The sequence below is a fragment of the Brachionichthys hirsutus genome, unplaced genomic scaffold (assembly GCF_040956055.1).
Source record: "Brachionichthys hirsutus isolate HB-005 unplaced genomic scaffold, CSIRO-AGI_Bhir_v1 contig_978, whole genome shotgun sequence".
Classification (NCBI taxonomy): Eukaryota; Metazoa; Chordata; class Actinopteri; order Lophiiformes; family Brachionichthyidae; genus Brachionichthys; species Brachionichthys hirsutus.
This window is the reverse complement of record NW_027180388.1, coordinates 81883-107051: the sequence shown is the minus strand read 5'-3', so window position 1 is coordinate 107051 and position 25169 is coordinate 81883. Positions and strand designations below refer to the sequence as shown.

General features: G+C 42.0%; 1 protein-coding gene across 1 annotated transcript in view; it reads left to right on the top strand.

Annotated features, from left to right (window-relative positions):
• Positions 1-25169, top strand: part of LOC137914445 (glutamate receptor 4-like) — a 71375-nt gene that overhangs the window by 14170 nt on the left and 32036 nt on the right. The window contains exons 3-9 of the mRNA XM_068757996.1: positions 14802-15041; positions 17581-17633; positions 17830-17961; positions 19855-19908; positions 20844-21002; positions 24235-24402; positions 25033-25137. Of these exons, the coding sequence (XP_068614097.1) occupies positions 14802-15041; positions 17581-17633; positions 17830-17961; positions 19855-19908; positions 20844-21002; positions 24235-24402; positions 25033-25137 (911 nt within the window). The remainder of the gene's footprint in view (positions 1-14801; positions 15042-17580; positions 17634-17829; positions 17962-19854; positions 19909-20843; positions 21003-24234; positions 24403-25032; positions 25138-25169) is intronic.

The following is a 25169-nucleotide window of genomic DNA, read 5'->3' as shown; positions in this document are numbered from 1 at the left end:
TTACTGCAGTATATGTAGAATCATCAGAATTGTCTATTTCATATTTAGGAGACTTTTGTTTCAGCATTGTGTCTTATGGATCCAAACATCCACCTCCTCACAGGCTCATAAATTAGGACTATATGCATGAGGATAGACAAAGACAAAGCACGCAATACGATCACATAATGTGACAAAATCTCAAAAATGCATCAACCTGTGCTTTCCTACAGAGCCAATGAAGATCTGTATCGGAAATCATCAAGACGATCTTCCCTCTTAGGAGACGCTGAATGTCATTCTCTTCCAATGCAGTTTCCAGTTTTGCAGTAACCCCTCAAACAGACTGGAGGATATAGATTGTAGCTTCTTTTTATAGAGCAAATCTATATTTCATGAGATGATTTCTGCATTTTGAACTCCCTTGACTTTTTTCACAATGTTCCTGCTCCAGATGCAGCGTAAGATACAACGCTTGCCAACTGAGGGAAAATGAGAGATGGGACAGCGAGATGCATGTGACAGCAAGCACACATTAAGCTTGTGAAACATGCTTTTTCTTATTAATGGGTAGAACTCAGTATATTTTCTCTCAGGCAGATTATAGATGGTGAACACGCATCATTTACTGAATCTATGCATGTCTATTTGACTGCTTGGTGCTCGTTCAACCATCCATCGAAACGGTTGTTCGTATCCTGCGCATGTCTTGGCACATTTCTGACATTTTTTTTCTGTGTGCAATTATCTGCCCGCTCTGCATGTGGTTATCTGCATGCAAACAGCTTACCCTCAAGAAAGAGGGAATATGACTCATTATCAAACACGGCTCCCGAGAGCATGATGTGCAGATAGAGCTTTGAATGTGTCTCTGTTCATTTGTAATGATATGTGTATCGGCCCAGGATGCGTGTCAATAGTTTGTGTCAACAGTAGTTTGTACTAAAAAGAAAATAGTGAAGCTGACCTGAAACCAGTAAATACGCAACATAGAACATTTTGCATACACTACTTATATCTTTTCTTTATTGCAGAGCTACAATAATTATTTTTTCCCAATGTCATTAGTGCTGATTTGACTTTGATTATTTTCCGTGGATGAGGCATAACCCAAGAATGGATTTGGTTGGCCAGCAAAGAAAATAGTTTTCCCCCAAACCAACTCCTTGATTATATTTACTGGAATCATGGGGCTAAATTACCCCTGTTCATGTCCTTATTTGGATTTTTATGTTGTTGTTGTTGTCTTTTGGGGGGAGGCAGGGGGGGGGGGAGATTCACATGCATTAATTGGCTTTGGCTGTACAACTATTTAGGATACTGTTGCTATATTGAAAGAATGCAATTTATTTTCATGTACAATCTCTGTTGAGGAAAAATCTGTTGCAGACAGCTTTCCAGCAAGGACATGCTGGTGCTTTGTCTTATTGTATCCGTTGCTACGCACCAGATTTCCATCTCAGGAAAAAAATGAATAAATGACAGCTCTGAATTTCAATACCCTGACCTCAAATCCATTTGACTCTAATGTTAACAGCTTAGGTTACCTTAAATGTTGACTATTTTCTTATGAGGGAAAACATTAGCCAAACATGTGCATATGTTCACCACAGAAGCAGATGCTTGTTATTGGCTGTTGAAACATTGATAAACGCATAAAAGAGGAAACCGCTTAAACAAATGCCTGTGATTTACCTCTATGCTCTGTGGCAGCACCAGAGTAGGCCGGTCAAGAGTTGGGTGTTGTGTTGGACGCGCACAACCATAAAGCATTCCATATTGTCACGGGAAGTTAACCAGCAATGTTGTGATCCCACCTATTCATTCATTGGATGCTCCTCTGTACACTCTCATGCATCTTTTTCGCCGACCACTCAAAAGTTCCACTGGTGCAAAATAGACCGAGCCCCTCGGTCAAAGGAGCTTCAGCAGCGGCTGATGAGAGCGCTCTTCATTGCGCTTATCTAAATGCACTTCATCCTGTGTTCACAGTCCTGTCATTCTATTTTCAAATCTGCCACCGCCACGAGTGGGTTGACATTTAAATGACTTGAGATACCCCATATTTTAGCAGATGATTCCATAATAACAGTTCCCCGGTCTCCTGCTGCCAGAGCAGCGTCAAATTGAAGGTCTGCTGGCCACCTTGTAATTCTTCTCAGGAAAGGCTGCAAGGTAAATTGAAATATTTTGTGAAATACAGAGGCTTGGATAGCATGTGGAAATCTTTGGAAATGCAAAACCTCTTGAGCTAATTCTTTATTCCTTTTTTCATTGTCAAATAATGCTGCACACGTAAACCAAGGCGAGCGTGCAAAGAAGATTTGGCCTGCTGTCATTTTGTAGAGGTCAGCTCAAATGCTTCAATTGTCCTGAATGACGAGGGGAAATGTGTGTTTAGCAGCACAAGCGCGTGGGAGTGTTTGTGAATGTTCTGTTAAGCTTTCATCTGCAGAGGTTCACCATGCTGCTCTCCTTCCATGTGTGCGTGTGTGTGCGTGTGTATGTGTGTGTGTGTGTGTGTGTGTGTGTGGAAGTCAAAGTGTAGTTACACTGAGGGCAGAGCAATGGATGTTCACGGCAACAAGGTGAAGGAAATGCCTGCTTCCCTCACACACTCCCTGTCTCTTCTTCTAGCCTTTTAACTTCTATTATTCAGATGAGCTTTGCTGAGACAACGGACACACACTGCACGGCAGGTTTTGCACATTGCATGTTGAACATGAAATCTTGCTAATTACACGATGCTCGGTTTTATTCATTCAGTGGGTTTTTGCAAACACAGTTAGACAGAAAGGAGGTCCAATCTGATCCGTGATTTTTATCTGTATGCAATGAAGACTCTAAAGACTATATTTTATACCAGCAGCCCAAGAAAATAACGATTTGGATCAGTGGCGAGTCCATTTGTCTTGCTAAGTAGAACCAACCGTAAATGTAAATATTGGCAGCACACATTTTATTGACTGCGTTTTCACCCATTGAATCATGGATGAACTCCAATCCTTATCTTTTCTCATATACTCAGTTGAAAATTGAGCATAAGTACAAATCCTCCCTTCAAGTCTGAATCCAAGTTGTCTTGGATAGGATGAGGAGCTACAGACTCAGAGGGAGTTAGAAATAGAGCTGGTCCTTCTCTTCCAAAGGAGACACTTGAGATGGCTCTGACATCTGATCAGGATGCGCCTCTGGGGACCTCTGGGGGCCTGTCTTTGGAGGCTTTCTGGACAGGTAGAATTAGGACGAAGCCCCTGGAGAATTTACTGCTGGAATTACATATTTTACACAAAGTAGACACAATGAGAACGACTCCACACGCTTGTTGCTAGCTGGATGATGCGGCGAATAGCATGCCGTGTAAAATCTCACATAGGTGCGCATCTTTATGTTTTACACACGCAGATCTGGAAATAGCTACAGTACCGTACTGTTCTGTATTTTATATGTTGCCATACTCTATGTGTTTATTTTTTACTCTCAGAAAATGCTCATTTTGAATATAATTAAGTCCGTGTTGAAACTGCCATATTTTTTCAGTACATACTTTCATGAATCTGAAACAACACAGGAGCCTTTTTAGAAGGCCTTCATTGAAGTGATCAATGCTTTACTGGTTTTACCCTGCAGCGATGGGCTTTACTCTCCTCCAAAAGCATGTCAGAGATTGCATGGTCCGTCACATTCCAGAGAGTCTGCAGACGCAGGAGGCATGCCATGGAAATGGCATAAATACAGATGCATTTCTATGCTCTTAATTAAATATCTGTCTTCCTTCTTTCTTGAAGCGATATACGAGACACATTTTTTAGCAAGCAGCAACACTTGGCAGATGCTTGGGGAAAGTGCTAGTCATGGCTCTTACTGTTGCTATGAGACAGTATGACACCATTGGAAGTACAAGGGTCTTTGAATTAAAAAAAAAAATCTGTTTTTGGCAGTTTGAGCAAAAATATGTTCAGCTTTTAGCATTCTAATCTTTTTCATTACAAACAAGGAGGTAAAGAGGCCAGCGACAAACACAGCTCGATTGTGTGCACGTAGACAACTTGCAGCTGAAACACAAAGAACACAATGTGAGACACACAACTCCTTCCTCTGCTTGCTCTACCCTTAGAGGGGTCCGTAGATTAAGTGGAATCTGAGTTGCTGTGATTGCATTGCGAAATCAATAGGCCATTTCAACTGCATTATTAAAATGAAATTGTTTTGTTCCTTGAATTTAAAGTAAATGTCTTGAAAACGAATGAAGGAAATTCTCCCAAATGCAGATATAAAATAAGTGATTTCAAAACGTACCTAGAGAAATTAAGCACACATGCGTTTGTGATATCCTCCGTTCTCCTTTATAATCGAATATTTAACAGCATGTCTTATCTTGCCTTTTTCTTGATCAGATTATCCACTCCTGCTTTTGGGATTAAACACTTATAATATCCATTATGGTAAAACAGCAGCAGCGTTGCCTGGATTTATTTTATCAACTGCAAATTAAAGTAATCTATGAGCTACTGCACCACCTCATTTTGTACATTTTCAGGGAAGATGGAAGTAGAGTTCACGCCACTCTTCATGATCGAACATGTGAGAACTCATTTTGAATACCAGGCGAGCGATTCAGAGATGAATCTTTGTTCAAGAAATCTTTCCGCTTCTCTTATTTTCAGCTCTTGAGGTTATTGAGACCTTCCTATGACATAGTTCCTGCATGCTGGTGTTATAGAGCACTTTATTTCCCTGCTCGTCCAAATAAATTTCCTCTCCTTCTGACACCAACGGCACTAAAATGTCTTCTTCAAGGACATTTTTGACACGTGGACTAGAAGGAGAGATTCAAGCCAACAATCATGCAATCACCGAGCGGCTCTCCCTGCTGAGCCACAGCCAGCTTGTATTAGTCTGTATTGAACTGACTTGAAGTGAATCAGATTTACTGAATCATATCGAAACAAGTCGAATTTAATTTAACGGTACGGAGGAACAGGGATGAGAGGTCAGGCGCTGAGGACAGACGGAGGAGACAGGCGGGAAAAAGAGATGGATGGGCTGAGGGAAGAGTGAGGAAATACTGAGGTAAGGAGTGAGACGGAGGAGAAATGGCTGTTGGGATGTCATTTCCTGCTCTATTTATCTTGTGGGCTCACTTAATCGCTGCGGACCTACTCAGCTGGCAGGACGTAAACAATAACAAAACGTGTGTGTGTGTGTGTGTGTGTGTGTGTGTGTGTGTTCTACCATATAGAGAACTCCAGCAGTGCTACCTTTGAATGTTAATCCAAATCCTCACCGATCCTTCCAAACTCAAACTAGAATGGTACTCGGTAGAGCCGACGCCTCCGCCAGCGCCGAACAATCCTCCACCGTCTGTTCAGCTCGTCTGGCCCGCGCTCCACAGATTTTGCACCATTTGGCAAGATATTGACAATTGTCCCAGAACTCTGCTTTAAGGTACACCTTAGAGAATGAAGAGACCGTTTGGTGTTCAATAATGTTTTGTGCTTTCCCCCCAGTTCCTGCTACATGCACACGTCTATAATGAAACCTGTGCTCTACTTAGTGCTTGCAGGACAGACCACTCACATTCGCAGTTTTATCAATCACACAGTGATGTGTCACAACAGAGGTATCCTCTTCAAAGAAACGCCGGTTCCGGAAATCCCGTCGCACCTGGAGCTGCCTTGTCCATGTGTGAAATTGACAAGATGAAAATGTGTTGTTTATGCCTGGCTACCAAACCACAAAGCAAATCAAAAAGGCACAACACAAGAGAGCTGTGCATGCCATGTGTGCTATACCACAGGAAAGCATTGGTTTAAACTCACGTCTCAGCATCGTTGCTCCCATAGGGGCGGATTAAAGGACTGTTCATACAGTCTGAGGCGAGGATCCTTCCCTCCTCTCTTTCCTCTTCTTTTTACCCTGTCTGTTGTGATGAATGGGTTTGATATCTGTGTGTGTGTGCATGTGATGAATGACTGTGTATGCACTGGACAGGCCCATAGGGCTTTAGCTACTGTTAGTAGTGCTTAAAGATGACTGGAGTAAAAAGGCTCTCTTTTCACATGTCTCTCTCGCTCCCCCCCCCTCTCTCCCTCTCTCTCTCTCTCTCTCACATGCACATACAGATTAGCTTTGTTTAAAGGGTCGTGTCCTCAGGGTACACAGCACAGCGCTATGACAGGTGACGTGCATTTTTTTTCTTATTATCTTTTCCTCTCCTCTCTCTTCCTCCCCCTATCTTTTATCTCTGTGGCCACAGACCTCATTGGTGTGGCAGCATGTCCACTGCACATTGCCATTAGACTTATTACGGCCAGGTTCAGCGTTACAATATTTAGAACACGCCTCACTGAACACGCAACCTCTGGAAACTTTTAATAACGCAGCCACGGTAACAGGCTTTGTTTTATTCCCAAAAGGAGGTTTGGGATGCAGACAGTTGGAATGCCTGTTTGAATTCCCGCTTGAATGTTTTTAAAAAAAATCTGATCCTTCGCTGAGGTTACAGATTGATTTTCTATATTCATTGTGGTTTAAATGTTTGTAGCGGCCATCATTAGCTTAGAAATCAATACAACAGTCAATTGTTGTGATTAGGGGCACCCAGGATGCATCATGTTTTATTCTACTCCATTCCAATCAGTTATTTACTTTACGTACAACTATCACAAGTTGTACAATAGCAGTTAACTCCAATTGCAGTAACTATATAGCTGTTTTTTTAATTTCTGAGTTTTGTTAATGCCTCTTGATCGTGTAACAACCAGTGTATTATGTGTCTCTGTGTGCGAGCGAGACAAGTCTGATGTCCCGAGTAATATGCTGAGCTAAGATATATGAACGTGAGGCACTAATGAGATGTCACCAAAATCTGTTCGTTTGTTCACGACTTTACAGAATTGGAAACAGAAGTGCTGATCAATCATATTCCACGGCTCATTGGATGGAGATAGTAGCAGTTACAGCTAACATCATTGTTCAGTCGCATTTGCATTCAATTCCCTTATTCCCCGTTTTCCGGTGATGCTCCACTGTTGTTTATTGTGGAGAAATAACCCAAATTTAAAATTAAGAACCATCATTGTCATGATTCGCTGGGTTTCACACCACATTCTAAAAAGGTATGAAAACTACAGCGTGAAATCCAAAAATGGCTTTTAATGAAATCAATTTCATAGTCTTACGAATCGCATAATTTATATTCATAAATCTGCTTCAATTATGTGTTTTTCTTCCATGTGTGTTAAAGTGATTAGTCTCAATCAAACACAAATCAAATAGACTAGAATAGAATGTAAAATTGAATGTTATAATAAGACATCATACAGCCTGAAAGGCAAACCCCAGGGTAATAATTGCACATTCTGTATTGCATACTGCATACTGTTTGACTTCCATGCCATTACGTTTATTACTTAGCCTATTATCTGTTGCTAATAAGTGCTTTATAAATGTAATTACTAAGAGATGTGGTCTTATTTTAATTTTCTTGTGCAATTCATTAACTAATACAGAAATGAGCTGCCAAAAAAATGCCACACTGATGAAAAAGATGATTATGAGAAGGCAAAGCTGGAAACTAAAAGGAAGGGTCGCATCCAAAATCATTATTACCTTTGATGGAATTTGGGAGCAATTCCATTTCCTGCTCCGTGGTGTTTATTTACTTTGCAACCATTTTAATTTCCAGGTCTAATCATCACAGCCAACTTTATTTTGACATTATTGCCAGCGATTCAGCGTTTCAGTTGCTTGTGGGCTATCTGACAGGTTGTCTCTTTATCATGAGCAAAAACTCTCCGGGCCATGGAATTTTATCAAGTTTGGCAGGAATGTCCAGTGGGAGTGGAAAAGAGTGGGAAGTCTTGTAATCAAAGAGTTTAATGGTAAGGTTAAAATATCCATTTATCCAAATCCATTTAGACCTTATTCTAAGTCAACGATTCATCCTAATAATGCCAAGTTATTGACAGATGTCCACTATAATAAACATTGGTGATGTTTCTACAGTCTACATCAAAAGGTCAAAGGTCAACACCACAAAAGCCAGGGATCAGAAGGAGAGTGGCCATATTTGAATAAGCAGAGAACAAATAAGAGAGTGTGAACGTAATCAGTGGGTGGTTCGACCCCAACATGAAGCAGACTCTAACCCAGATCACCAAGGGGAAGGCATCTGAAGCGTTAACCATCTTCAGGGATTTAGGGAAATTACAAGTGAATTTCAGGATGAAAATCAAACTTCTGCTGGGTGGGGGTTTGATCGGCAGTGTTCCGGGTTGTGGTGGTGAAGGGGTGGAGGTGGACTGTGAATCTGACTGCACTGTAAGGACAGCTGGCTGACATCAGTCTATTGAAAGTCTGACAGCTTATGATTAATAACAATGATTGGCTGAGAGGAGAACATGACGGGATGTGATCAGAGGAGGAGTGAGATATTAAAATAGTGGGAAAATCACCACTGAGCTTCAATTCTCATTCGATGACATGAATCTTAGGTAGCAGCCTTGAAACTCGGGCGATTGTATATATATTCTGCACGCATGATGTAGAAAATCCATTTATATGCGTCTGAACAGTCATGGACGTAAACCGCTTGACGACAACCACGGGGCAGTAATATAATGCGGGTTTTTTTAGCATTTGACAGCACAGTGGGGACGTTATATGCCAGGAACCATTAGCATATTCATTAATTAGTAAAACACCAAAGGCCTTTGGGACAGCTGTGCCCTCTTGGGTACCTGTCCTCATTTTCCCCAATCAGCAGTCTTCTTAAAAATCTTGACTCATGCAGCCGGAGGGACGGAGCCTGAAGGAGCAGTCGGGGTGGGACAAACAGGCGCAGACATGCAGAAAGAAAGATGTAATCAAATGAGATAAAGGACTGACGGTGGAAAACAGTAGATTCAGCCAGGGGCTTATTCTCCTGGTGGCCCTGACCTCTGACCCCACATTTAGGATCCGTGTTCCAATAAAGCAACAGGAGTCGAAACAGCACGTAAGAAAGAAAGATGAATTCTGAATGGCCTTCCAGACCGTTGTGTGTGAGAGGGTGTCAACACACACACACACACACACACACAGAGCTATGAAAGCATGTCCTCACATTCTTCTCTCATCTTCACCTTCAGCCTACGTCTTCTGCTTTCTGTTTCCTACCTCTCCCGTCTATGCTTGGCAGCATTACCCTCGCTTGTCACTGTCAGAGAGCCTCCTTGTGGGTTTGGGAACCACTCTCTTCCTCTCCAGCGTGCTCTTTGCTTTTGCTTTTCCTTTCTACTTGAGGCGGTTTTGTAGAAGAGGGATGGCAGATAACAAACGGAGGCAGACAGAGGGATGAATGGTCTTATTCACCAGCCCGGCAAAGCACACATACACACACTTCTACACACTCCACCGCACGATAAACCATCACTCCAGAATAATAACCGCTGCCCCATTTATGAAGCTATTTCACCTTGGTTATCTTGGGGCGAAATCAGATATGAAAACTATTAAGTGCAGGACTCCCCCATGATATCATTGATCATCGATCTACAACTTTGATCTGGCCTCCACCACGCTGCTGATGAACACAATTGAGGCCCAACGTCAATAGTAATATCTCAGTAATTGAACGTGTTGCATGTCAAATACATTTATTTTAATATGGCGGATATATGACATCATTATTTGTTATAAGTTATTGACAGAATAATTGTCTGGGAAGGAATCAATAAATGAATTGAGTCTTAAATTCACTCATTCAAAAGCGGTCCTGTTTTTTGTTCTTTGTTCTTTGACATATTTTCAAAGAATATTGATCCGCAAGCTTTTCAATTGTTAAATGAGGGGTTGTTGTCTCGATTAAAAATGACAAGTCTGTATTTAGGATAAGAAAATATAGGAAGTAATGAAGTTGCTGAATGAATGGTATACTGATCATAATATCTTACAAGCAATAACTTTGTATACTGTATTTCCTACTAACCTCTCAGTTGCCTGTGAGTTTTCCTGTTCTTTTTCTAAGTAGTTGCCCCTTTTTTCCGTAATCTTTGCTGCAAAGTCAAAGAACAAATATGAAATCTATGGAGTGGCTGTGCTCCTTGCCAGAGTTGATATAGATTTCTAGATTTCATTCTGTGTCCAGTCTTTGTAATGCTCCTCTTTAACAGGAGGCACAGTCCTGCTGTTAGGATAAAGGCAGCACTAAAATAACTTTTACTGTATATCAGCATCTTTTAAAGTAAACACAGCCCAAACACAAATATCTAAAATGATTAAATAATGTTAGTGTGGTAAACCATTATCGGGTGTTTTTGTTGTACATGAATTCTATGAGCCATGTTCTGTTTCCTGCCTTTAGTCCGTCTTTACAGCCGCTGCTTTGAAGAGCTGAGAGCCGATATTACTAAAGAAAATATCAAGTGTTTCCCAGCATGCACTTCCCATCCTCCGAGTGAGCGCTTTGGCTTTGAAATCACCACGGAATAAAATCTCCACAATCCTCTTCATTAAATCTTCAACATGCACAGATCTCCTCAAATGTCATAAAAAAATACTACTGCAGTTAAAAGTATGTAGAGTTTCCTTTATTGAATAATTCCCTTCAAAACAAAATGTGTCTGTAAAATGGGGCTGCAAAGTGTATTAATTGAAAGTGGGAGGGTTGCAGAAGTAGGAAGGGTAACCTTTTTTGGTTTTGTTTAGTATTATTTGCTCTTAAAATGCAATGCTTAAAAAGCCTTATTTAATATTTGTTATGAAGGCCATTGCAGTACTTGATTAAGAACTTGGAGATCTCAAGCTCTTTGCTTCTTACAGGAAAAGGTCTAAGAGCACAAGACACCATGTGTTTATTCAAATCTAACCGAGAGCGTGGCTCAACTTAACCTCTCTGATGTTCTGCACTCGGTCAGAACATAATTATCGTTCTCAGCACAAAGTCATTGGGAAAATAAATTAATATTAATATGTAGTCGGCAGGACTGAACAATATGCAACCCTTTCTGTGATTTGTATTTAATAGCACCGTATTGACCTTCACTACCAGCCAGGGATCAGTGCATTACATTTGTTCTCTACAAGTGAATGAAAACTCTGCTTTACATTTAATCTAAGTTTTTTGGACATGCAGAAACTTGTCCTTCAGCAATTCTGTTTGTGTTTGCATATTGTAGCGATCGCGCGATCGCTACAATATATTTTCGACGAGGTTAAGCAGATGGCGGAGCGACTGCTTCTCCTGCTGTCTTGTTACATTTGCAGTGTGGAGGATAAAGCTTTATGTTGTGTTTTTTTGTTTTGTTGAAAGCTAAACTTAATCTAACGATCGCCAGGCATTGTAGGAATCAATGTCGCTCGCTGTGTGAGTCAGCAGTTTCTGTTCCACACGGCGTTAGCATTAGGGCTCTGGTTTGGAGAATGATGGATATTTCAACGTTACTGTACTTGGCCATCTAGAAAAGTGGGATTCATCGCCTGTCTTTGTTAGCTGCCTTTGTAAGATGAAGAAAACCAATTACAAGGAAAATGTAGCGGCCTTTAGCAGCATCATCCCCATTTACATACAGTATAGATGTGCTAATGGTTACGAATATTTCCTTTGTGGCTTCCATGGCATCATTACCATGTTATTGTTGTACACACATTGATCAGCTACACTGAAGCAGAACAACCGGCACCGGTTCAAATGGACTCACTTCCTTGTCTTTAGCGTTCTCTAATTGTAGGCCCGCCCTTCACAGTTATCCTCTCCCGTTGTACTTCCTCATCTCGAGTGTTAATTTATTCGACACCGTGGACTAATTGTGTCGGCCTTCAGGCTTTGTAGCAACTCCTTGCTGCAGGATGCGCTGCTATTTCCTTTTCTCTAGAAGCAGGAACTTACCTCTCTTGAGAATTAGATTGAAAATGGCTTAAAAGTAAAATACATGTGTAAGACACTGGGTGGACTGTCTAATTATATAGATCATTAAATCTTATAATGGGGATTTACTTCCCTTCGCTCTGCAGGCATCACGCTAGACTGCAGGCAATGACAGGATGACTTTTAAACTAGTTTGTGGGCCTCTTTTTTCCCCCTTCATCTTGGCTTTAACCTGCAGGTAATGAGAGCTCGCAGTATTTTTGCAGTGTTTCTGTGGATGTCTGGAGAAATGCAGCTAGAGGCCTGATATTCACATTCTGCAGCAGAACGACAAAAAGTCAGGCGGAACATGTGCAGCAAAAGATGGTGGTTTATTGGTTTTTTTTGTGTTCATCATTTGCACTCTGTTGTTGACTGTCTGTTTGTGTCACGCTTTATGTCAGACTGCAGTCGGCGACGTTGGTAGCAGGTGCATCTGTTAGCATCTGTTCATGTTATCATTTGAAATACAAACCAGCTGAGCTGAGATGGTTATCATTCTAAAGAGAGGTTTGGTGAGGTTTCCACAAAGAGAAAGAAATAGAGAGATGGAGTTTCGAGGCACTGAAAGACAGGAAACTGTAAAACAAAAAAAATCAAACGTGGAGATGTGAGGAGGAGAAGAAGCGAGGCGAGGCAACAGGTGGTGGAGCAAGTCTCAGGAGATCTATCATGTCCAATGCTTTAACTGTAGCGATGATGCACCATGCCGCTGGTTCTGTCCCCTCATTAAAGCTTTATGAAGCAAGCTTAGCACACATTTTATTACGGTGACGCCACTGTCTGGCACATTCCATCCTTGCGGCAGCGATGAGATGGCGGTGGCGGATGGGGTCTGCAGAGGAACAGCCCCGTCGGGGGTAACATCAGAAAGGGAGGCATTGGGAGGAAATTACTAAGTGTTATTTTGTTGGTGAAAAATAAGGTTGCAAATTGTGAAAATCATAAGATGCATCTATTCTAGTTTTAGGTAGCTTTTTTTAACATCCATTAAATCCAGAGTGCATGAGAGCATGTGCAGGTCCTTCTTTTTGTTTTTCCAGGCTTGCTTGGATCTGAGAAAGCGAGGGAATGGCATTTTTCATGAATTGTGTGTTGCTTCTGTTTTGTGGTCAGGCTATCAGAACAGCCTCGTACATGTGCTCTGTGTCTCGATATGAATATATGCACCCGTCCACCATGCCGCCTTTGCCTCCTGCTTCAGTCCTCGTCCTTTATCTTTTTTCTTCCGAACAATTGCGCGTATCTTGTGAGCAATCAGTTACAACGAAATAGAATTTTGTGTTGTGCATCCTGGGTGCAGATGTATTGGTGAAACATAGTTTATCATATACAGTCTCATCTTTATATCCATCTTGCATCATGATTTGTGTGCTGAAAGACCAAAAAACCTGCAACTACCTCCAAAGAAATGTCTCAGTACAGTAGATGCTAGCAGGTTGACTTTGAGGACACCATGACTCAGCTGCAGCTGAATGACGCATGCTACGTGTGCTACTACGCTATTTCTCTGACTTAAATACGCTGAGCTCCTGTGACAATCGGAGAGTAAATCCTTACTTTATCTCCATCCGGATGCAGGGGTCACGGCTTTGTTTAATTGTCACAAGCCAAAACGGAGTTTACCCCCACTGCAGCTTATGGCTGATAATGGAATTACTCTCCTAAGAGGAGGAGGAGGAACAGAAAGTCATAGAGGAAAGAGAGGAGAGAAGAAGGAAAGCTAAAAGGAAGAGGAAGGATGCGTTCACCTTGGAATCAGAGGATGGAGGTAACGGTTTGGGGCGAAGTGATGCACAAGTTGATCAAGACAGGAGGGGAAAGAAAGAGTAAGTTAGAGAATTGTTGCCAAAAGCAAAGTCTGCAATCCCTCCCCCGGCCTTACAGTTTACCTCAGTGTGACGTACTACAGGATGGAGAGTGAATTATGACGCAGGATGGAGCTTGAGCTCAAAACCCGGCAGCCTGCAAGATTCGAGCTGAAAGGAAGAATGGGGTTTGAGAGGGAAAGGAAAGGATGAAAGAAGATGTGAAAGAGAAAAAGGGGCAAACAAAGATAAATATTCAAAAGTAAAAACACCCACTTTGCCAAATCCTTAGAGAGGGAGACAAATGTTGAACTGCGCTCTCCGATTCACACGCCCAAGAGCTTTTTTTGGCCATTAATGTTAAAACACACATTTGCAGAGCCGGATTGAAGGAACAACACACTGAAGCGGAGGAGAGAGTTTTGTGAAAGCGTGATAGCGGCGGACGTCAGTGCTTTTCACTCTCCTCTCTGCCATGCTTGAAAGCTTCAGGGCGTTTTGAAGACTGCGTTGCAATGTTGTAGTGGAAAATGACTTCACGTCTGAAGTGAGCTTCTGGCTCAGTCAAGGGTTTCGTGTGTGTGTGTGGATGTGTGGATGTGTGCGTGTGCATGTGTGTAAATGGATGCTCCAAGAAGATGAGATTATTTGAATGTCATTTCCTTAACAACTGCTATAATGGGGATTCTAATTTTGGAAAATGGTTTTATTTTTAGTCCAGAGGTTTTGGAAATTGCTTGCCTTGTCGGTCAGTTTTTCCCATCAGTGCAAATGTAAATGTGGACATTCATGCCGCATGATTCTATTTGCCTCTAGCCTAATATACAGTATATATGCTGTATATTCCTAATATACATTATATCTACTGTATCGCAGCTGCTTTTGACTTGAATTCCATGCAGAGGCAGGAGCATGCATTTTGGCTTTAATTAGAAGAGAGAGGTTGTTTAGAGAGGAAGTTGTGGCTCATTAAAATGTTTGGCATGCGTAGCCAGATACTGCAGCTTGAACTTCATTCTTCTTTTTTCCTCCTTTCTCATTTTGTCAAATCCTTGCAACACTCTCATGAACAGTGTTTAGTAACGTCCCACCTTCTTCTCTTTCTCTCTCTCTCCTCTTTTCAGTCTGTTCTCAGTATTCGCGAGGGGTCTTTGCCATTTTTGGCCTCTACGACAAGCGCTCGGTGAACACGCTGACGTCGTTCTGTGGGGCCCTGCACATCAGCCTGGTGACACCCAGCTTTCCCACCGAAGGAGAGGCCCAGTTCACCCTGCAGCTCCGGCCGTCCATCAGAGGGGCTTTGCTGTCGCTGCTGGACCACTACGACTGGAGCCGATTTGTCTTCCTCTACGACACTGACAGAGGTGAATGCACAGTGAGGAATAACGCAACATAAAAAATGCAACAGGCCTCATTAGTCCTGAGTGATGGAATGAATCATATAGTGGGTTAAAATATTTTTCAACTCAGTGTTGCAGAACAACTTCTTTTTCCGTCCTTGTTGGTTTTAGTCCAAGGTCAGTGAGGGATTTGGGGTAAATTTATATGTAATATATTTTATTGAATCCTTTATTTAAGCTTAGACATTAAATAAAAAACACATTTCCTTTAGATTCTGTGTAAACAGGAACAGCAACTAATCTTGAAATATTTTGTGAGCTGACTCGGTGTTCGCGGCATTAAAATTGAACCGGGTTGCAGAGAAAACGTGTTTGTTTTTTGAAGTTGCTCCTTATAAATAAACAAATGACAAATAAACAAATAGCAGTGACTGCAGCAGCATTGTGCCCCGGTGGCACATTGCCAGAGATGCATGTGTTCTCCGGTGATAACAAGAGCTGACTGGGTAAATGTGCAGTCTTCTTTGTCAGAGCCGAAATTAAAAAAGTTATGGAAAATTAAAACAGCTTTCCAAATTACCCTCATTCCAAACGCGTCAAATTACCGGTTGGTTTGAGTTCAGCTCGACATGGCACACTGAGAACAATATTTAAACATCATCAAGTCACAATGATGCTGTTCAAAGTGCATTTTGCTGAGATTATTTGGCATTAATTTAGCTCCCATATTTAGCTGTGCTTTCTTACCTGCACGCTCCTCGTGAAAACATACTTCTTGGAAACAAGAGGAAAGTACTTTCCAGGCACAAGCCAGGTTTGGCATCGACTCTTGCAGCATTCGGCACAACTAACCCGAACCCACATGCAGACTAATTTCCTGCCACAGGGAAAGAAACACACAGGTCAAACGTGACGCACAGTCCCCAGACCTCGGTAAAGTGGCATGTAGGGAATTAGTGCGCTCGGTGATGTGTGTAGTTGTGTGTAATATGTCTGCACCTTCCAGCTTCCTCCTGGTCCAGGATGTCTGAGTTGGTACCCAGGGGGGTGAAAGAGGAGGGAAGAGGGGCATTAGCAGAGACAGGTGAGGTGAGTCGAGCTGCTGTAGCAGCTGATAAGAGAGGAAGCAGGAAAGGCAAGTGAAAGAAAAGGGAGGAGGAGAAAACAAGGTGGCGCGGGAGGGAGGAAAGAGACAGTGGAAGTAGATGGGAGGCGGTGGAGATCAGAGAGTAGGAGTAATGGGACAGACAGGTTCACAAACCTCTGGGGATATCCAGTAACATATAACAGAGGGTGAAAGGAGGAAAGGGGGGAGAAATGGAGCGGAGGATGGATGTGTGGAGTTTGGGCTGTGCTCACCCATGACTAGGCCAAGTCAGGGCCCTTCATTATAGGCTACCATCAGGCCCTGCTTCTGGTAATGTGCTGGAAAATGGGAAGCAGCACTGTGATCTGTTTTATGTTCCATGCTCTGCTCTACATCACACACACACACACACACACATCCATATCCCTGCAAATCTGCACAAAAAGACAAATTCATACGTGTACCAAGACACAGATTCTTAAACAATACATGAATGTGTACGCAACTGTGTGTTACATCATATTAATGCAAGGTAATGTGACACACATAATCAACATGAGCACACTGATTTTAGTTGCAGACACTCACTTGCAGCAGGCGAAAGCACCGCAGTGCCTCCGGATGCAACTAACTCCACCTCTCAGAGCCATAAATCACCATGATACACATTTCCCATACGTACACACTGTGATTACTGAGGCATCAAATGTGCATTTTGTTTCAACTCAAGCAGTAAATAGCTGTTTCTCTGAAAGCAAAAAATCCCCCCAAACAAACAGGTAGTGATTGACACCATTTACCCATTTTTCTTTCTTTGTTTGAGAAGTCTCGTAATGTCTTCAGAGGTTCGACAGCGATTACAGCGACCAATGTTATAGAAATACATTCACTAGTTTTATATATCATTAGTATAATAACAAATTGTGTCTCTTTAACACCTGCTGCTCATTGCATCATATCATCTTTAATCTCATGTCATGCCGAGAAGCGCACTTAGCCTGTTCAAAATTGTCTTTCATTCTGTTGTAGAAAATGACTGTTTATTGTTCTGGGGTATGAAATTGATCGGGGCAGTGCACTGTAAAATATACAAGAATGAAGCACTGATTTCAGCAGGAAATGGCTCAATACTAGTGAAATTACCCATCCATGCAAGATGATTGTAAGGGCCAAGAAATCCTGGAATAAGTTATTTTAATGTAGGTTTTTTTTTGTAGACTGTAAATAATTGTAGATTCTCAAATGAGTCGTAGCTGACTAAAATTTGTTTCTCTCTTTGTCCTGATTGTCTCTTTGCCGCTGGAGTTGTCCCCTCTGCTGACAAATGCAATTTATGCCAACACATCCTGCTTTAGATCAAATGTAAAAAAATCAACAGGTTTAAATGTTTCCCGGCAAAGATTACCAAAAAAATACACCAGGTATGGATTCTATGTGGTGCAGCCTTAATTAGTCCCCCCTTTCTCTGTCTTTTAGGTTATGCAATACTGCAAGCCATTATGGAGAGAGCCGGGCAGAATGGCTGGCAGGTGAGGACATGCAAACACACCCGCTTCCAGAAACAGGCCAAAAACTGTGCACACACATTCTTTAAGTGATTTTTTTTTGTTGATACTTCAAACATGATTGTGAACATCTCTATGGTTTGCATTTCTGCTTTATTACTGCATGTTGTTTGTGTTTCTAAGAGCATAAATGCATCTTCTGAATACATGCGTGCTTCAGGTCAGTGCCATCTGTGTGGAGAGCTTCAATGAGGCAGCGTACCGCCGGCTGCTGGAAGACCTGGACCGACGTCAGGAGAGAAAATATGTCATTGACCTGGAGCCTGAGAGACTCCAGAGCATCCTGGAGCAGGTATTATTACAATCATTCGCTTAAGAAAGAGTTTCTTCGTGAAGGTCACAGGATACTGGAATTCTCAATGTTCCTTAAGGGAGTGGTTAAAAGAGCAGTCAGGTATTTAAAGCCATCTTCGTTAACTTAATATGGCACAAGTTCTACACGAAAAATGAAATTGCTAATAAAGGTACAGGATTATGCATAAAGGACACTGCATGATATAGACATCCTGCTCCCAAAATCCTGCTCCCAAAAATGAGACTCAGCAACCACACTGACGCATCACTGCCAGAACAAGCGTAAAGTAAAGTAAGGGTTGCGTTACCCTTATAGCGTCCCGTGTTTGTGCGTTGTGTCACTGGTGTCTGTCTGCTCGCTGTCTGCTCCACTCAGCCAGTTGTTGCGATGCCACTTATGCTTTCTGACATCTGCAGCGAAAACAAGATTTGAGTTTTCCCTGGAGTTCATGACGCAGAGGGAAAAATGTGAATGCCCCAGCAGCGACATCAGCGTGTGATTGCAGCAAACACTGCATAGGCACACACACACACACACACACACCACGCCACCCAATGCATGTCTATGCTCATTACATTTTCTGTCCTGCTTGATGTCTGAGCTCTGACAGGTGGCAGCACACACGCACGCGTGTGTGTGTGTGTGTGTGTGCGTCCGTGCCCTTTGACTCAGGTTTCAGCGTAACATCCCTTTGGTTCTGCCTCCTGTCATCATATCTGATCCTCTTTCTGCACATCTGACAAACATGACACAACTAAACACACACTCATACACACGATGTATAAGATACATGCCACACACACATCATGGCTATTAAATACTCATAGAGCTACACACACACAAACACACACCAGTAGCAGTGTTCCGGAAAGACAGGCAGACTCACAATTTCTTAATTGGCTTCTGTGATTTCTGAACATCTAGACAGAAACACACACAAACAAGTGTGTATTAATGCATGCAGGCACACACACACACACATCCCCATAACAGTGAGCTCTGCAGTGCCACCATTGGCAGTCAGCCCTGCTCTGACAGAGACTTCTCTGTTTGGCTGCTCCTGCCAGCTGCGATCTGTGTGTGTTTGTGTGAATATGTGTGTTCATCAGTGGCGTCGCTGTGGATGTGGATGAGAGACACAGAAAGAAAATGTGTAAATGAATTAGTTGCTGCATAAACCATGTTGATATGATGCTGCTCGTTCCCTGTTTGTCAGAAAGCCTCATGCCATTTTTCACCTCTTGTTGCATAAAACCGACAATAAATGTCCAGACGCCCTCTGGCGCATCGCCCTCACGGGGATAATAACGTTTTCTGATTCTGATTTTGATTCTGACTTCAGTTCCTTGCCACGCCGTCAGCCACGCTTTCTCGTGCAGCCACACAGACGTTCACTGGCAGAATGTATTGTAAAATGGCGTGGATGTTGATTGATGCTGCTGGAGCAAAGTATTTATTTTTTTGACATCACACACCAGGTTATGTGCTTTTGGTCTCCTTAATTAACTGGATCTTCATCTGGCTTTGGCTGAGAGGTTGGGAGGGATACCCACTGCACCCAAAGGGCTGCCCTGCACTTCATTTATTCATAGAATTAAATCATCTGTCAAACATCCAGGGATTTTTTAACTTGCTGCGGAATCTGTGCCGACCCACCACAGAGAACAAGTGAAGTCCTCACAGGGTCCTCGTGCTTTCTACTTTATTTAAGCGTATGACCGCAGCCACTGCTGGCTGGTGTGAGACGGCTCCAGACAGGAAGCCTCTGTTGCTCTGCTTCCATTACATTCTCCTATTATTATGAGGGAATCCTGCATGTCTCCTGGTCTGCCCCATTGTTTTCACTGTCAGCAATGGCATGATGATATTTCTTCTCCCCTTTGTTTCCAGGCTGTCAGTGTGGGGAAACATGTAAAAGGATACCATTACATCATAGCAAACCTGGTAAGAAGTCTCAACAGATTGCAGAGATATCATTATGGTTTTATTATCAGTTTGTTCTGTGATATTGGCATGAAATGCGGCTTACAGATAACAGAGCCAGACAATCAGGAGTCCATATAGTATGAGGCAATGCAGGTCACTGAATCTGGACTTTTTACTATAAATTCCCACAGCTGAGAAGGTGTGAAGAAAACCAGACGGAAGGTTATATCCATCAACTGAAATCGTAAAGACACGGTTTTTAATCTGACTTCATGACATTGTTGTGGTTTTCACTTCTTTTTTACAATGAATTTGTGGCCGTCCAAACATTGCTGTATTTTTCTTTAGTTATCATAAGCAGAAACAGAACAAGCCTGTCATTTTCAGACTATATATGGTGCCGTTTTCTTCTTGTACTTTAGAATTAGCACATTCTGATTTGTTCCAACTCAACAAATTAGTGCTACAGGTATCCACCGCAACTCAGTAAATGAAGCATGTTTTAAAATGTCATCCCTAAATTGCGTATCCCCTTGCATTTCTCTCTGGGACAGTGACAAAAAGGGGTCGGCGCACCCAGGTCAGGCTAGATAGGCGGTCGGGGCTTTTAGCAATTACTATCCATCAACCCAGGATAACCTCAACATTGCTCCCTATCTCACTCTGTGGCCCATTCCCAAATGGATCCCTCTCCGCCGCCGCTTCACTGCTGAAGTGTCACTCTGTGTGAAGTCACACTTACAAATGTGGCGGCCACTCCATATTACATTTTTGGTTTTGAATAATCTTGTAAAGTGTCGGCGTAGTATGGAGTATAATTTCTGCAAAAGTGCACATATTTTATTGAAGCGGTTTTCTACTTGGCTTCCATTCTGCTTCAGCCGGTTTGCGATATTCTTATATTCTGTGCTTGCATTCTTATCTTTCCTTCTTTCTTTCTCTGTCCTCCTCAGGGGTTTAAGGACATTTCTCTGGAGAGGTTCATGCACGGCGGGGCCAATGTTACTGGTTTCCAGCTGGTGGACTTCAGCAGACCTATCGTTATCAAACTGATGCAGCGCTGGAACAAACTGGATCAGCGAGAGTACCCTGGGTCTGAAAGCCCACCTAAGGTGATACAGATGCTCCATCCCATCCCTAATTACACTGATTGGGAACTTGTGCCTGAAAGTGCTGCTATTAACCAAACAGATGTCCTTTGATACAGTCACAGCAGTCAGATTTGTTTTTTTGCATTTTTGTCCTCAGCAACTCGCTTCGACTTTCTCAAACTCGGTTGATTCATTCATAAATCAAATATGTTCATCCTCGCTTTACTCAAGAAATGTAGCTCAAGCATTTCTCCTTGAAAATGTGCTTTCAGTTCACCCGAGGATGCAGACGCACACACCCACTGAGGCGGTGCTAGTGTAGCGACATTTAGCAGACAAGCCAAACGTAATGCTGATGACGGGGAAACCCTGTGAGTGACATATGGACCGGTTCAGCTGAGTCAGAGTGTCACCTCGGGATGTCAGATCGTTTCATTGGCTGATCCAGCTATAATTGGATTCATAAATTCCTCTATGATTGTGATTTTGTGACAAAGTTAATGTGATGCATCCAAATTTTGAAGACAGAAGGGTCACATCAGTCTTGCATGATATTCCTTCTCCTTTTTAAATTCTGTTCCCTTATCTTATCTCCAGTTATTTCCCAATGCCCACTTGCTTTCCTTCCATATGCATCTCATTTCCTTTTTAACCTTTTGTCACTTCTCCGCTCTGCACCCTCACCGTCTGTTTTCTGTTACCGCTCATGCCCCTTTCTCCGGGACATTATTACACCTCTATTTAGCCTCTACCAATTTCCCTTTCAAATCTGTTCTCTCCTTCCTCAGCACATCTCTATTGGCCAGGGACTGATCTGCAGCCAATTGCATTTGATTTGTGCATATTTTAACTGGAAATATGTCCACCTACCAATTAAAAATACATCATAGTGCAGCTTTTTGTCCCTTGGTCTTTGGCTCCGATCCATGCACTCTCAGAAATCGCAGACTCATGCATAATGTGGTATGAGCCTTTTATTGCTGCAAGTGGTAATATTCAGTATTGGTTTTTCATACAAGGGCCGTATTAATTGGCTAATTATCTTTTGTCAGAATGACCTGATGAATGTGAATCCTTTTTGTGGATGTTAACTAAATCAGCCAACTCTTATGAGATGCATGTGATATATTGATGTAAGAGCAGGTCTGTGATCATAATTTGATGAGATGCATTCAAAGAATAATAAATGTTGTGCCTACTTTAAACAAGTAAACTGGATTTCAAATATTTGCCATAATACAATAGCACGAAGCCAGACATCTCCAGTGACAACTGATGCCTCCAAATTGCTGTAGGCTAATTGGAGCTGTGTAGAAACTGAGCTCATTTAGCCTTTGGCTAACTCACAGCCTCAGGCCAGGTTGAACCGAGGAAAATGAACATTGAAAATACAAACATGAACCATTTTACACTGCGGACTAGATGTTGGGTTAGAGGTTATAACCATTAATCATTAAGATTAGCTAAAAAAAAAACGGGGGGGTGGGAAAGTGATATTCATTTAAAATTATAATTCAGTCATAGGACTCAATGCTACAGCCTCTTTTTCGCTTTGTCTGGGCTTCTTTTTTTTCACGCACACTTCCCCCTGGCTGCTTGACCAGAATATGAACAACATGAGGTGATGAGGTTATTTAATATCATTAAAAAGCAAGTCTTGTATGCAGTGTTTCTCTTTATAAATAGCCACATTCATATTATCCTGCTGCTGCTGACATGCCTGACACATAACAGAATCATTTTGGGCACAAACCTTGGGCGCTATTTAAGCCTCTAATCGCGCTCAATGAACTTTTGTGTTTGGATGTAGTGAGTAACAACAGCTTCATGATGGCTTCTAAAGTGTTTTCATCAGATACGTATCCTCTGTATGCCTGTATAAATTTACAATTTGGATAACACCATCATTTATGTCACATATAGTCTGCATCGTTCTGGGTCTGATGTTATCCTAAGGCTGGGCAGCTAATCAAAAATGTATGGAAACAAAATATAGAACCGCTCACTGACTTATTTATTATTTTTTCCTGGTGTGTGCACACAAACTCATTGAAAAATATTACATCACGTTTAGATGCATGCCTCCGTTCCGTCCAACTGACGTTAGCCCATGCTCACTCAAAATATAGCTGAATGCAAATCAGCATGGAGCATTTATGCATGGATATCTAAATATAGAAATATCTGTGTATTGCTCTTCTTGTTTTTTTCCAGCCTATCCTATTATACAGTTAATTTCCTGTGTATATGCTCCACAACAAACTTCCGTGTAATTGTACAACCAAACACCGTACACGGAGAGATAAATTACCATGACCTTGACCTTGAACGGGTCCAGAAGGCCTTTTTGCCCGACTCCTGGTGCTTGTTGGATCCATTTGTTGTTGTTTTCTCCTTGGTTTAGATTCCACGGTCAAGTGTCACTCACACATCCGGAGGCTTTTTTAGTTTCAAAAGGCAGAGATGAAGGGAGGACGATATGGCTGCGCCGCTTCACAAAACAAGTGCATTGGAATAAAAATCAAGGGGTTTCAGTAGGAGAGAGAGAAATCTACCGGAAGAGGCGTAGAGAGAATCGGAGGCGTCTCGGCCGACTTCTTTCTTCCCTCTCGCCACTTGTCTTCCGTGATGTGACAGCAGCCCGCTGTGTGTTTGACTGCCTCCGTCTGTGTGTCTTTGTTGGCGCTGTCCCCTGCTGCACTGTGTCTTACCTTTAATGAATGTGTCCAACTATATGCATCAAGATCCACCACCACCTTGAAGAGTTTCATTCGACAGCAAAGTCTGATCGTCTCTTAATTGCCGTCACGTTTCACACGTCTTCTGAGGAGTTAATAAGTGAATTCTACATCATTTAAATCAATTAAACCTCATTTATGGGAATTTATATTTCACAATGAAAGGGAATCCCCTTACAAATTGGATTTATAATATAGTTCAAAGTCATGTCTGACATTTTTACAGCCTAGTCACTTCATTAAGAAACTATAAATAAGCCGACCCTAACCCGATACATTTCCACTGATGTTACATTTACAGTGTTGCTTGATCACCGCTGCACACTGGAAGTCAAATAAAAGTCATAGCAGTGCGAGGCATTAAGACCCAGGTCACGATGTTTGCATGCTGGTGATGTTAGCTAACACAGTCCTATCTACGGTGATGTCTACCATGTTTAGACTGACTAAAAACATATCTCAGAAATGTGTCGCAGGGCTAAAATGTCATTCTGTGCTTGTCTTCCATTTCTCAGTATACCTCATCTTTGACGTATGATGGTGTCCTTGTGATGGCCGAGGCCTTCCGCACTCTACGCCGGCAAAAAATTGATATCAGTCGCCGTGGCAATGCCGGCGACTGCCTTGCCAATCCAGCTGCTCCCTGGAACCAAGGGATAGATATGGAGCGTGCTCTCAAACAGGTCGGCACTATACTGTTTTTAACGATTTGAAAGAACAACCTTGCAAATTTGAAGTAATTCCAATAAATAAATACATGTTTTTTTTGGTTTCTTTTTTTTCCCTCTGATTGGCTTATTGTTAGTGTTTTCCATGGCAGAATTGGGAATTGCAAAATAAGGCGTTTGAAAAAGTGAATCAACATCTAATTTAATCAATGTTACTCTTTTCCACTCTTTTGTACAACCAAGGGGGATGCACTCTGATTGGTGGATTTTTTCTCAAGTTTACCATTAATTCAATCATGATTAAATGTTCTGAAATGTTGAAGGTTATTTGACATTAGGAAAACTGATTTATTCTAATTGGCAAATCATATCCTTGAGAATTTGAAAGAATCACAACCTATTTTTGATTCTACCTCTTTTTTGCATTTGAATCCTTTGTGTCCAGTAATAATTCTCTTTGTAGCTCTTGTTATTATTGAGCTGGATCCCTAATAGTCTGTCTAAAGACAGAGGAAGTGCAAGAACTGATGGGACACATGTGATTTAAAGTCACTTTTTATTAAAACGAATCAATTCTGGTAAAGATATCATCGCTTGCTTGAAATCAGAAATCAGAAATCAAACGTTCTATCTTTATAAATCCAGGTGCGCATTCAAGGCCTGACTGGGAACGTTCAGTTTGATCACTACGGCCGGAGGATCAATTATACAATGGATGTGTTCGAGCTGAAGAGCAACGGACCACGCAAGGTAGGCTCTCCTGAGGGACTGAGCTGAACAAC